This window comes from Schistocerca cancellata, chromosome 8, assembly GCF_023864275.1.
Source record: "Schistocerca cancellata isolate TAMUIC-IGC-003103 chromosome 8, iqSchCanc2.1, whole genome shotgun sequence".
Lineage (NCBI taxonomy): Eukaryota > Metazoa > Arthropoda > Insecta > Orthoptera > Acrididae > Schistocerca > Schistocerca cancellata.
The window spans coordinates 42,421,461-42,436,663 of NC_064633.1; the positions used below are offsets into that span (position 1 = coordinate 42,421,461).

General features: G+C 46.8%; 1 protein-coding gene across 2 annotated transcripts in view; it reads left to right on the forward strand.

Moving 5' to 3' along the window:
* The window catches only part of LOC126094604 (protein white-like), a 316,644-nt gene that overhangs the window by 96,200 nt on the left and 205,241 nt on the right, over positions 1–15,203 (forward strand). For both annotated transcript variants that reach the window (XM_049909079.1, XM_049909080.1), the window contains exon 4: positions 14,769–14,840. In XM_049909079.1, the coding sequence (XP_049765036.1) occupies positions 14,769–14,840 (72 nt within the window). The remainder of the gene's footprint in view (positions 1–14,768; positions 14,841–15,203) is intronic.

Sequence of the window (15,203 nt, forward strand, 5' to 3'; positions counted from 1 at the left end):
GGTGTCAGTGGTGTGATATGGTTGGTGGATCGCTTTCCAAACTATAGGCCATGAAACCTGGGGGTAACGTGTTTCGACGGGGTTGCGGGGTGGAGACTTTCGGAGAAGGCGGTAGATTTCGCGGGTGGTAGTCTTCCTGGTCCTGGGGAGCTTGGTGCATATGTAGCTATAGTCCAAAAAGAAACGGCCGATATGTGACATCGGAGGTGGGATGTGTGCCAGAGACGTCGGTGGGCGTCTCGAAACAGGTGCGAGCTCAGTGGTCAACATTCCAGTAAAAGTAGCATTTTGGCTTTTTCATAACCGGAGCATAGTATTGGTGTAAAGTGCCGTAGTCCTGGCTCTCACATTAACCAGATCGAGGCCACCGTCCCGCTTCGGTAAGGTGAGAGCTTCATACTGGACTTTGAAGATGTGTCCAGAACAAATAAAATAGCCAAAAGCCGCTTGTAATCTGGCCGCCAGTGTCGCAGTGATGGGCAGAATCTGCGCTATATGGGGTATTCGGGCTGCCAGATGGGTATTGACGAAGGTGACTCTGTGGCACGTATTCAGCGGGCGTAGTATGTTATTTTGTATGTTGGCCCAGATGCGTTGCAGCAGCGCCCGAAAATTGATCGCCGAGGTGCGGCGAATATCTCGCGTGTACACCAATCCGAGACAACGAAGAGTGTCCACCAGCTGAAATGGGACTACGCTGTCTGCGGGAAGGCCGCGACCGATCTTCATGGCGCATGATTTTGCCACGTTCATAGCGCTCCCTGCCCCTGCACTGTAACGGGTAATCCACTGCATCGCAGCTTGTACGTCGGCCGCTGAACGGCTGAAGCTCGGCAGCGGAACATATGATCCCGGAGTGGAATACCTGTCAAACGTCGCCGTAATCCGCAAATGAGTGGTTCCATCGCAATTGCATAAAGCACCGTCGACAAAGGGCAACCCTGCCGTACTGAGCGTTCAATTCGTATAGGTTCTGTAAGTCTGCCGTTGACGAGAAGCCTGGACGTTGCCCCACGAAGGAGCCGCATAATCACTTGCGTGAACGTCGGGGGAATTGCCATTCGATCCATCACTGCGTTGAGAAATGCATGATTGACTCGGTCAAACGCTTGTTTGAAGTCGATGGAGATTAAAGCGCCTGGCAGTCGCGAGTGTGTTGCCACAGCGATCACATCTCGGTATTCGCTGAGGACTGTCTGTATATTACGATCGCCGCCTAAGGATGTTTGTTCGTGGGAAACAATGTCTCGTAAGACATGCTTGAGTCGCACTGGTAGAAGGCGTGTGAAAATCTTGAAGTCGGAATTGAGTAACGTGATTGGCCACTAATTGTCGAGTCGTGTTCCTCCTGCGGGTTTCGGGACTGGTACAAGTAAGCCTTCCGTGAACATTGGTGGCGAGTTCGCCGCGCCGGACAAAAGTTCCCAGTACATGACCCCCCATCGTGGCAACATCAAATCTTGGAAGGTTCTGTAAAATCCGAGAGGTAAACCTTCCGGGCCGGGAGATCGATTCAGAGACCCTTTGGTCACAGCGCCTTGGACGTCGTCGGCGGTCACTTCAGAAGTCAGGAGGGTTGCAGCTGCTGCGTTTAGAGTACTGAGTGTCTCCTGGGCAACCTCAGCAATGGCCTCTGCACCGGCAGGTACTTCTTGATAGAAAAGTCTATAGCGCGTTGTGAATGCATCCGCAATGGTGGCCTGCGATGTCAGCCGTCGTCCATCAGGTAGGTCTAAAGTTGACATTAAAGCCTGTCTGCGTCGACGAACATGTTGAACAGTATGATGCATAGAAGGTTCTTCGCCGTTAATCCTATCTTGGCTGCGTGCTCGTACAATGGCTCCCTCTAGACGGCATCTGGTCAAGGTTAAAATCTTTGCCTTGATGCGTTGAGCTTCTTTTAGACGATCCGGAGATGGAAGATGATCCATGAGTTCACGAAGAGCGCTACAGTAGAAATCAGTTGTGTGGTGATTCCACCTGGCTTTGGCTCTGCCATAGTATGTCAATGTGCCACGGATGGCCGGTTTGGCGCACAGCAACCACCACTGCAGTGTGGTCTCGTAACGCAAAATGCGTTGAACACAGGTGTGCCACGTGTCGGTGACCTGTTGTCGACATTCAGGGTCCCGCAGTAGCGTGACATTGAGTTTCCAAGGTCCTGCACTGCGCCATATAGATTGTCGACGTAGGTTCATGGTACAGATGTAGATGTCATGATCCGAAAAGGCAGACGGCCAACGTTCCGCGTCGAGGAGAAGTGCTTTGAGAGCGACAGAGATGTATATTTTATCAAGTCGGCTGGCGGAGTGGCTCGTGATGTGTGTATACCCCGGACGGTCGCCGTGTACCACTCGCCAAGTATCGAGGAGACGAAGGCGGCGGACGAGGAAGCGAAGTTCCGGACATGTGGTGAAATGGGGGTATTGGTCTGCGCGCTCGAGAACACAGTTGAAATCACCGCCTACGATGAGATGATCGTATCGGCCGAGGGATAAAGGCGTGATATCTTCTGCGTAGAACTGGGAGCGATCCCTCCGTTTATCAGTGCCCGATGGGGCGTAGAGATTTATGATTTTGAGTCCTTCAACTGTTATGGCCACCCCTAGCGCCGTTGGATGCGACATCGGAAACTGCAATCCCTTCTCGTAGGAGGATGGCTGCTCCTGTGTGTTCCATAGCTGCAGGGGCGGCGTACGTCTGATATCCATAACACCCAGTCCAAGTTGCTGTCCTCAGTTCTTGTAACAGGGCGATGTCGATGTCCGCTGCTCTTAGCATGTCACGGAGGAGTTGAAGTTTAACGTGGGAGCCGATATTATTAGTATTGATAGTAGCTATTCGGTACGCCTGTTGGGAGATCCGTGCTGCCGATAGGCTCGTAGCTGATGAAGATTGTCGTCGTGGATGCGTGAAGTCCACAGAAGTCACGGGAGTCGCCGTAGAAACTTCCCTCATTTTAGTGTTGGTCTAACGGAGGAACAGATCTCATTTCCGCATCAGATGGAGGTGGGAAATCCGTGTCATCCGCCCATGAAAAATGTCCGACAGGTTTGACATGGGCGAGAGGTGGCAGCGCTGGCCGAGTCGGCTCAATGGCGTCGGTGACAACAGGCGTGCTGTGTTCCATGGCTTCTGGGCGCGGGGCTTACGCACGATCTCTGTTGGACGGTTCACCGTCTTGTGGATGATGCGTCTCCGTGGCAGAGGAGAAAGTGTTATCGTGTACTCCGTCAGAGTGATGTGCCATCTCTTCGTCCTGCGGAGGGGGCTCAATGGTCGATTCTGATCTCTTGCGGCGTTTTTGTCGTCGTTTGGGCGACTTCTGCTTTCGGCAATGAGTTTCGGTGTCTGAGAAAGGAAGAGATTCACGTCGTTCCGGTACAAAAGCCGCGGGTGTTATGATGCGGTCGTTATTCTCCAGAACAGTCTCGTTGGTATCCTTGTGATCTTCTAGCGTGGGCGTGTCCGGCTGTTGGACATGTTCACGGGCGGCATCGCCGGTGTCAAGGTGCTGGGACGCCTCCTGGTGTATCGGTCCAGAGAGACGCTCATGAACGGCGTCTTGTGAGGGCTGGACGTGCAGTGTCGCCGCATAGGTGACTGGAAGGGTGGTTGTGGTTCTGTCGGTGTTCGTGTCGTCGCACCTTAGTTGTGTGATGCGGCGTTGCAGGCATTCATTACGGACGAGGCCTTCTTTGCCACAACCGGAACATGTTCGAAGTTGTCCGTCGTAAATGACCACCGCGCGGCAGCCGCCGATAGAAATTTACGATGGAACGTGCCGTTTGAGATCGATTCGGACTTGTCTGACACCATTAAGCACCGGATACGTCGTAAACTGTGCCCATGTCTCGGCTACGTGGCTCTGGACTTTTCCGAACGGGCTTAGCGCCGTGATGACTTCATCTTCATTCACCTCGAAAGGCAGTTCGAATACACGGATCGTCCGAAGGCCAAGTCCTGCATGGTCGACATCCACAGGCCCACGTTTCCGTCGGAGTGCCGAAATTTTAGTCCATGTCGTGTCCTTTGAATAATCTCATTGCAGGCAGCGTCGGAAGTCATCTTAACATAAACGACGCTGCTAGTGATCGATAGGTGTATGCCGATGAGGTCGTCACGGGGGATCTTCACGTCTTCGCGTAGGAAGCGCTCGACGTCCAGTGCTTTGGGTCGTGCGTATTCATTTGAGAAGGTGAACTTAAGAGTGTTCTTCCTGTAAGAGTTGGCCATTAGAGCTTGTTCGATTATCAAGGGAACCTCCTTCTCGCACTCCCCTCAGATTTAGTTATAAGTTGGCACAATGGATAGGCCTTGAAAAACTGAACACAGATCACTCGAGAAAACAGGAAGAAATTGTGTGGAACTAAGAAAAAAGTAAAGAAAATGTACAAACTGAATAGTCCATGTGCAAGATAGGCAACATCAAGGGTACTCAGCGTACAGTAGCGCCGTGGTCCCGTGGTTAGCGCGAGGAACTGCGGAGCTAGAGGTCCTTGGTTCAAGTCTTTCCTGGAGTGAGAAATTTCATTTTTTTTCAGACAATTATCAAAGGTCAGGCACTCACACATAATCAACTTCGCTCTCCAAAATTCCAGGACATGTTCAGATTTGCTTGGACATATGCAGGATTTGACGGTCTACAAACGGAAAATTTTGAAAAAGGTAAAAACATATGTTTTGACAGAGCGCAGGGAAAACTGTGCGACTGTGAAACTGTTGCATTCATTTGTTCCAGTTTATGTGACAAACTCCTATGTTCTCATCACTTTTTTGGGAGTGATTACCACATCCACAAGAAAACCTAAATCGGGCAAGGTAGAAGAATCTTTTAACCCATTGGCCAAGTGTGCAAGTTAGGTGGGTCGACAACTTATTCCTGCCATGTGACGCACATGCCGTCACCGGTGTCGTATAGAATATATCAGACGTGTTTTCCTTTGGAGGAATCGGTTGACCTATGACCTTGCGATCAAATGTTTTCGGTTCCCATTGGAGAGGCACGTCCTTTCGTCTACTAATTGCACGGTTTTGCGGTGCGGTCGCAAAACACAGACCCTAAACTTATTACAGTGAACAGAGACGTCAATGAACGAAAGGACAGATCATAACTTTGCGAAAATAAAAAAAAAGTAAACATTTCACTCGAGGGCAGACTTGAACAAAGGACCTCTAGCTCCGCAGCTGCTCACGCTAACCACGGGACCACGGCGCTCCTCGGTTTACATTATCCTTAATATTGGATATCTTTAGCATGGACTGCTCAGTTTGTATATTTCGTTTATTTTTTTTCATAGTTCCACACAACTTCTTCCTGTTTTCTCGATTGATCTGTGTTCAGTTTTTCAAGGCCTATCCACTGTGCCAACTTATAACTAAATCTGAGGGGGGTGCGATGGGCAGGTTCCCTTGCAAGAAGCGCGGTGACGAGGAAGTAAACAAAACACTCCGCGTGCGCAGCGGCGTGGACGGCCGAGCCCGGTGCGCACTGCTGCCCTGCCAAACGCAGACTGTGTCCGACTGAGCCACCCAAGCACGACTCACGCCCCGTCCTCACAGCTTTAGTTGCGCCAGGTAAGTTTTATAGTCTGGATTTGTAGTTTTAGGTTGACGATGTCCACTATGGACAAACGGTAGTTACTATTATCCTGAAGAAGGTTGGCTTATCCCGACTGTAACTTAGGTAAATTTGAAACGTCCCCTTAGAACAATTATACACGACTGTGCTTAAACTGGCACACAATATTTTTTAGCGCTACGCAATCTGACTTTTAGAAATCCCTGCAAAAAAATGGCCCTGACTAACATTAACCTATGCGTTTCACAAATCACTTACCTCACAAAAATCTAGGTTACTCGAACTACAGCAATACGGCGAGCGCCACTACTGCCAGCTAAATAAAAGATCCAAACTACTGAAGGCACTAACTACTGATAGGCATAGTTAGAAAATGAAAGATTTTAATAGAGAACAAACAATGTATTTACCTTAATAGTCATCAAAAGTCATAATATATACAGCAGCTCATGACATCCATTTTCACAAATTTCAAAACTCCGCCATTTCTCTCCCCACATCCACCACTGCTGGCGGCTCACCTCCAACTGCGCAACGCTACGCGCTGTTAACATCCAGCTGCCCAACACTTCAATGGCTGACAACAATGCAAACTAGCCACAGACTGCACACAGCACAGCCAGTGATTTTCATACAGAGCGCTACGTAACGTTGCCAATAAGAAAACATAAACAGCCTACTTACATAGCCCCCATGCTCCCCACAAAAAATTTTACAAATTTTTTTGGGCACTGGCCAATACAGATTTGAAAATTTTTTTCATAATTACAGTAAGAAAGATATGAAATACACACACTTATTAATACAATGTTGGTCAAAAGCTAAAATTTTCTCACAGTCCATAAAGACAGTCCTGATCATTCATCACAGTAAAACTGCCATTTCTTTTCTCAAAGTCTGAGCAGTAAAAGACAATGCACACGGAAATAGTGGATTTCCATGCAGTATTGAAGAAGTAGTGTTGTCCTTCCAACGGAAAGACAGTGCTGACTCTTGACATGCAGACAGGTAATGGGCCACAACAGAGCAAACCCACAGCAGAGTCAGTCGAAGTTTGGAAGAATATTGGTAGGTAGGTCATCACAGAGTAGACCCACTGTAGTCCTAGTAGAGATTACGGTATTGGTGGGCCACAAGAGGTGCAGACCCTCTGCAGTCCTTGTAGAAATAATGGTACTGGTGAGTCAGCAAAGGTGTAGACCTACTGTAGTCCTTGTAGAAATAATGGTATTGGTGGGTCATCAAAGGTGTAGACCCTATGTAGTCCTTGTAGAAATAATGGTATTGGTGGGCCATCAAAGATGCAGGCCCACTGTAGTCCATGTAGAAAAATAATGGTATTGGTGGGTCATCAAAGGTGTAGACCCAATGTAGTCCTTGTAGAAATAATGGTATTGGTGGGTCATCAAAGGTGTAGACCCACTGTAGTCCTTGTAGAAATAATGGTATTGGTGGGCCATCAAAGATGCAGACCCACTGTAGTCCATGTAGAAAAATAATGGTATTGGTGGGTCATCAAAGGTGTAGACCCACTGTAGTCCTTGTAGAAATAATGGTATTGGTGGGTCATCAAAGGTGTAGACCCACTTCAGTCCTTGTAGAACACAATATTTTTTAGCGCTACGCAATCTCACTTTCATAAATCCCTGCAAAAGAAAGGTCCTGACTAACATTAACCTATGCGTTTCACAAATCGCTTACCTCACAAAAATCTTGGTTACTCGAACTACAGCAATACGGCGAGCGCCACTACTGCCAGCTAAATAAAAGATCCAAACTACTGAAGGCACTAACTACTGATAGGCATAGTTAGCAAATGAAAGATTTTAATAGAGAACAAACAATGTATTTACCTTAATAGTCATCAAAAGTCATAATATATACAGCAGCTCATGACATCCATTTTCACAAATTTCAAAACTCCGCCATTTCTCTCCCCACATCCACCACTGCTGGCGGCTCACCTCCAACTGCGCAACGCTACGCGCTGTTAACATCCAGCTGCCCAACACTACAATGGCTGACAACAATGCAAACTAGCCACAGACTGCACACAGCACAGCCAGTGATTTTCATACAGAGCGCTACGTAACGTTGCCAATAAGAAAACATAAACAGCCTACTTACAAATTCTAGGTAAACGGTGCAACTGTGGCTGTTGATTATTAACAATAAAATTAATATTTATGCAGTTGCTGTCGATTTGTAACAGTTTGTTGTGTCACTGTGATGCCAACTTCTGCTCAAAGTGCTGCAGCCGTCGCAGAAAGATGAGCCACAGTCATACGTCGGAGACGATGATTTTCCCTCTCTGTACTGCCACGTGACTGTCCAGAGCCTAGTCTTGTTGCGACCGTACATTCTCGTGACCAGCGCTCCAAGCAATCACGTGCAGTGGCTACACTCCTGCCAAGGTTTTCTGCAGTATCGCAGAGGGGGCATCCAGATTCTCGTAGCCCCTATTACACGACCTCATTCAAACGCAATGACGTGTTGATGATAACGTCTTTGTCACCGTCAAGGCGTTGTTCATTAACATCAACTCACTACATCCATTGTCGAACGCTCACGACCGTTACAGCTTGTATTGAAAACAGATGTGATCTGCATCCTCATAGTGGCGCTACTAGCACCATTATTGTGCAGTTGGCTCGAAATTTGAATGGAAATCACCTTTCAGATGCAGAAACACGCCTACATGTAGGAACAAACCTATCAGTTTTTGTTTATGTCGCACGACTCCTTGGTTGTCGCGACCGATACGTAGACAGCTGTATTATACAGGGACTTTCACAATTTATGTTCCACACTTCTAGAGGTTTGTTTGTGTTGTGTACATAGTTCGCGCGTAGTCAGCGCGTACACAGCTTTCCCACTAGAGCGCGCCCCGCTAAGCACAACAGCGCAGGCGCAGCGCTCGTCCGTCTCCGCACTACGAGGTGGCGCTGTCATAGAGACGGACCAAATTCTGCTTCCGCCGATCCACGTATTAATATGTAACACAGCCAATGAGATGGCTGCTAAGGTAGAACCTTTTCTCCTCGCGGATCACACTCGCGCAGTGATACCAGAATGCGCGAGGAATTATAACGAGTGTACAGACCTCCGGTTAGTTCCCCCCTACTCTCCATCTCTACACCCTACATCTCCTTTCCCAAGGTGGCTTCCATCAACTCCCCCTCCCGGATGATGCCCTCTCTCCCTCCATTTATTCTTCCTATCAACTCTGATCCTCACCTCCCTCTCCATCCTTTCCCTGGGCTCCCTCTTCCTCCCCCCTTCCATCCTGTGATTTATCCCTGCCTACCATCTCCCTTTCTCGCCCCTCCTGCGTCCTTTTAGACTCCTCTCCTCTGCCTTCCCCACTCCCTGGCACGTCTGCTCAGCACCCCCCCCCCCTCTTATGTATCCTCATCTTCCATTGGCTCCTTTCCCCCCTCCCCCTTCACTTTTCCTCTCCTTCCCCCCCCCTTTTTTCCCGTCATCTGACTAGTTTCCCCCACCTGCTCTCGGGTGTGGTATGTCATATTTGTGCCAATTTTTTAGTGCAGTGTTTAAGTGAGTGTTCAGTGTTGTGCGTCTTTCCACAGTGTTGCGAACAGAAATCATGCTGTCGCTGGGTGTGCTTTTTATATCTCTTGCGAACAGAAACCAGACTGTCGCCGTGTTTTTTAATTATCTGTCTATTATTTTTCCGCTTCCTGTGTATTTTATTAGCATCATCCACCCTGTGTTTTATGTTTTAAGCTCCAGTATTTTCTGCCATTTTACCTTTAAGTCACCGATTTTATCGCCAACTGTTATTATTTTTATTATCTTCATCTTTTTAAAACAAATTCTGTAGGCTGAAGAGCGGCGTAATAAGCTGCTGCCAGCCCGCTCCCTTTAGGGGGGATCGAAACTCAATAAAGGAAAAAAAAAGTCTCCGGTTAGTCAGTCTGCATTTGTCTGCAGTCAAGTTTCAGTCTGCGCCTAATAAGATTATCATATTCCTGTACATAGCCATGAAAAGAAATGTATAGACACTTTGTCAAGTATCAGAGATATGTGAGAATAAGATTACCGTACCAAGACCAAAGGAACTTCAGATTGTCAATTGTAAACAGCATCCAGAATCAAGTTACGTAATATCTATGTTTTTTATTATTTCAATAAATCTGTGTGAAAATTAATCGAGTTCTGTTTAAAGTTGGTCACCGTCAATCTGCTACTCTAAGCGTGCAAGTGGCATTTCTATCCTCTGACCTAACGGCAGAAGATAAACACGCCACGATAAGACCACGAGACATATTGCTGACACTCGCCTACTTCGTTAGAGCGACAAGTCAAATAATCTGATGGTGTGTGTACCGAAGGTCTTACAGTACGCACACCACGGTTAGTAACATGCTCCAGTGCAACTTTTTGTAATACTGCATGTATGAATCGTGTGTGTGTTGTGTGACGATGAGAGAAGGTAGAATGTGAGACCCCGTGCGAGAAGCACCGAGGGGTCGCCAAGCCTAAAGCCCCCATCCGGCGGACGGATCACCGTCAACAGTGTCATATGCTATCACCTCATGACAGACTGTGGACACGTTTGGTATTGAAAACAGTACATTGGCGCAAAATCTGGCAGAAGAAATTTTATGGCAACACCTCTGCCCCCCTTCCGAGCCAGACACTGGCAGTAAAATTTTTTCCACCACCAGATTCGAACCAATTTACCCCCGCGTAGAAACGTGAATTAGCGACATCCACCATGGAGGCGGGTACTTCTAGAGGTTTTACGGGGAAATTAGGTAGATAAAGGTTTACATCGGAGCCCATGTCCGAAACCGTCATCCAACGACGATAAAGAGCGACAAAGTTACATTTGCCGGAATCTGTAAATTTATTTGTATACAGAGCGATCCCGTGATGCTGTTACAAATTTTCTATTATAATGTAGAAGGATACACACTGAAGAGCCAAAGAAACGGGTAAACCTGCCTAATATCGTGTAGGGTTCCCGCAAGCACGAAGTCCCGCAACATGACGTGGCACGGACTCGACTAATGTCTGAAATAGTGCTGGAGGAAACTGACACCATGACAATTGCAAGGATGTACATAAATAAGTAAGAGTACGAGGGGGTCGAGATCTCTTCTGAACAGCAAAGAATTCCACATGTGCTCAATAATGTTCTTGTCTGGGGAGTTTGGTGGTCAGCGGAAGTGTTTAAACTCAGAAGAGTGTTCCTGGAGCCACTCTGTAGCAGTTCTGCACGTCAGGGGTGTAGCATTTTTGTCCTAGTCCGTGGGAAGGCACATTGGACATGAATAGATGCAGGTGATCAGACAGGATGCTTATGTACGTGTCACCTGTCTGAGTCGTATCTAGACGTATCAGGGGTCCCGTATCAGGTGCTCCATATCACACGCCCCACGCCATTACAGAGATTCCACCTGCTTAAACAGTCCACTGCTGATATGCTGGATCCATGGATTCATGAGGTTGTCTCCATATCCGTACAGGTCCATTTGACCAGGCAACATGTTTCCAGTCATCAACAGTCCACAGTCCAACGTCGGTGTTGACGGTCCCAGGGAAGGCGTACAGCTTTGTGGCTTCAAATGGCTCTGAGCACTATGGGACTTAATATCTATGCGTCATCAGTCCCCGAGAACTTAGAACTACTTAAACCTAACTAACCTAAGGAAAGCACACAACACCCAGCCATCACGAGGCAGAGAAAATCCCTGACCCCGCCGGGAATCGAACCCGGGAACCCGGGCGTGGGAAGCGAGAACGCTACCGCACGACCACGAGATGCGGGCGTACAGCTTTGTGTCGTGCAGTCATCAGAGGTACACGAGTGGGCTTTCTTTGAGTGGTTGGCACGCTAACACTTGTTGACGGTCCGGCATTGAAATCCACAGCAGTTTGCGGAAGGATTGCACATCTGTCACAATGAAAGATTCTCTTCAGTCGCCATTGGTCCCGTTCTTGCACGATCTTTTTCCGGCCGCAGCGATGTCGGAGATTTGATGTGTTACCGGATTCCTGATATTCACGGTCCCCCCGTGAAATGGTCGTACGGGAGAATCTCCACTTCATCTCTACTTCGCAGATGCTGTGACCCATCGTCGTGCGCCGACTATAACACCACGTTCAAACTCACTTAAATCTTGATAACCTGCCACTGTAGCAGCAGCAACCGACCTAACAACTGCGCCAGACACTTACTGTCTTACACAGGCGTTGCCGACCACAGTGCCGTCTTCTGCCTGTTTACATATATCTGTGTTTGAATACGCATGCCTATACCAACCTCTATTGCGCTTCAATATATGTATCATTTTGAGGTAAGGGTCTCTGTACCGGAAACGAACGAATCGCAAATTATACGCGAAACCCGTTCTGATATCTCTGACAGTGGTATACATATAACGGTACCACTGGTGCTCTATGATTGTAGGATAGGCAACTTTCAGAGGTGGTAGTATGGGCGAAAAGAAGAAAAGATGTCCTGCAGACTTGAGCTCTAAAATGCATAGGCTGAAGAGCTATGAGGCCTTGTTCAGTAGAGGAGTACTGTTTCACAGTATCGAAGATGAACGAGAGGCCATAGCTCCTCAGGGTATGCATTTTAGAGCCCATATTTAAGGACATTTTTTCTTGTTTTCCTCCATACTGCCACCACTGAAAGTGGTCTATCCTACAATCATAGTACCAACAGTACAGCTATATGTATTCCATTGTCAGACGTATCAGAACGGGTTTCGCGTATAATGTGCTATTCGTTTCCGGTACAGAGACCCTTACCTTAAATTGATACACTTCTCCTTCGCCATCACCATAGAAAGTGGGTAACGTCCTCACGGAAACACCAGGTGCATTCAAGTTCTAAGGCCTCCGATTTTTTTTCTAATTAACTAATTAACTACGCACCCGAAATCGATGAAACTGGCGTTACTTCTCGGGTAATCGCCCTGCAGACGTACACATTCTTCACAACGCTGACGCCATGATTCCATGGCAGCAGCGGAGGCTTCTTTAGGAGTCTGTTTTGACCACTGGAAAATCGCTGAGCAATAGCAGCACGGCTGGTGAATGTGCGGCCACGGAGAGTGTCTTTCATTGTTGGAAAAAGCCAAAAGTCACTAGGAGCCAGGTCAGGTGAGTAGGGAGCATGAGGAATCACTTCAAAGTTGTTATCACGAAGAAACTGTTGCGTAACGTTAGCTCGATGTGCGGGTGCGTTGTCTTGGTGAAACAGCATACGCGCAGCCCTTCCCGGACGTTTTTGTTGCAGTGCAGGAAGGAATTTGTTCTTCAAAACATTTTCGTAGGATGCACCTGTTACCGTAGTGCCCTTTGGAACGCAATGGGTAAGAATTACGCCCTCGCTGTCCCAGAACATGGACACCATCATTTTTTCAGCACTGGCGGTTACCCGAAATTTTTTTGGTGGCGGTGAATCTGTGTGCTTCCATTGAGCTGACTGGCGCTTTGTTTCTGGATTGAAAAATGGCATCCACGTCTCATCTATTGTCACAACCGATGAAAAGAAAGTCCCATTCATGCTGTCGTTGCGCGTCAACATTGCTTGGCAACATGCCACACAGGCAGCCATGTGGTCGTCCGTCAGCATTCGTGGCACCCACCTGGATAACACTTTTCGCATTTTCAGGTCGTCATGCAGGAATGTGTGCACAGAACGCACAGAAATGCCAACTCTGGAGGCGATCTGTTCATCAGTCATTCGGCGATCCTCCAAAACAATTGTCTCCACTTTCTCGATCATGTCGTCAGACCGGCTTGAGTGAGCCCGAGGTTGTTTCGGTTTGTTGTCACACGATGTTCTGCCTTCATTAAACTGTCGTACCCACGAACGCACTTTCGACACATCCATAACTCCATCACCACATGTCTCCTTCAACTGTCGATGAATTTCAATTGGTTTCACACCACGCAAATTCAGAAAACGAATGACTGCTCGCTGTTCAAGTAAGGAAAACGTCGCCATTTTAAGTATTTAAAACAGTTCTCATTCTCGCCGCTGGCGGTAAAATTCCATCTGCGGTACGGTGCTGCCATCTCTGGGACGTATTGACAATGAACGCGGCCTTATTTTAAAACAATGCGCATGTTTCTATCTCTTTCCAGTCCGGAGAAAAAAAAATTGGAGGCCTTAGAACTTGAATGCACCTCGTACATACGTTTAGAGACGCTGGCACCTACGACTTTGACGCTCTGTAGCGTCCTTAGATGACTTTTCTGAACATGGGTTCCTGTGTAAAACTTGATCTACTAAGTCCCCTCTACAACCTTTAGAAGGATGTAACATGAATTGTGGAACACCATGTACTTCTATATTCCTTAGTTCATACTGACCTGCAGATACTTGTAAGTAGACTGTGGCTGGAATCGGTGTCTATCTTCAAACATCTGTCAGTTCATGTGCTTCATCTTCTCCTTGAATTTCTTCCATGAGCCAAACAAGCTTGTCTTCGACTGGCAAAATAGCTAATCACATATTAGTATTTTCAGAAAAGTTTATTATTGCCAGTCTGCATTATATATCCTCTTCCTCTCTGCCATTGTCTATTTTGCTGCCAAAAAATTCATCTAATGCTTTTAGTGACGCATTTCCTAATCTGTCACAACAACCTGCCTCTATTCGACTACGTTCTATTTCCCTTGTTTTACTTTTTTTGACGTTCATATTAAAACCTCTTTCAGAAGACTCAGAAAATTTTCCGTTCAGTTGATCTTCCGATCCTTATCTGTCCTTAATGTATCTACAATGACATCAGCAAACCTTGAAGTTTTTTTTTCTTCTCCCTCTGCTTGAATGGGTTTTCAAATTTCGTTTTCGCTTGCCTTGCACATGGTCTTTGTACAGACTGGGTAACACGACTGATTACAACGCTGTTTCGCTTCCTTCTCTATTACTGCTTCCCTTTCACGTCTCTTTCCCGTGGAATAGAAATATCGAATTTCAGTTACGATATTTCCCCAGTTTCATCTTTTTTGGAAGGAAGAAAAACGATAGCAATTACTACAACAATTTGATCATTTATCTGTCACTGTAAATGATTTTATTTTCATTCTTGTAAGAAATATTTCTTCTCCTCTGCAAACTGCCTCCCTCGCCACGACGCCCCTTAAAGCGTCTTGTAGCCGAGTGTGTTAACCTCACTTGTTTTTTTTTTCTTTGCAGGCATTATTGCGAATGGATCGCCACTTTCCCTATGATCTCAGGCTGAAGCGCGTAGAAGAACTCATATCAGAGGCAAGTAACATCGAAAATATTGCTAAAAACTGTGTTTGCTTTTCAGACAAAGAGTCTATGAGCTTTTAACACCTTATGTCATAGACTGCAATACGATGTTCTCCAGTTCCATATATATATATATATATATATATATATATATATATATATATATATAGTGTATATTTGACTGTTCGAGAGTTTGCTCATAGTTGTGGAAATTGTACTATATTGGATGTGAATTTGATCACTGTATGTACGTTGCAAATGTGCTTGAATGTCTAGAAATTTCTTCCCGTATACAAAAGCAGTTTATTTATTCGTTTATTACAGACCACTAGTTTCGACATATATACGTTTTCCTCTGCTGAGCGTGCTACAAAT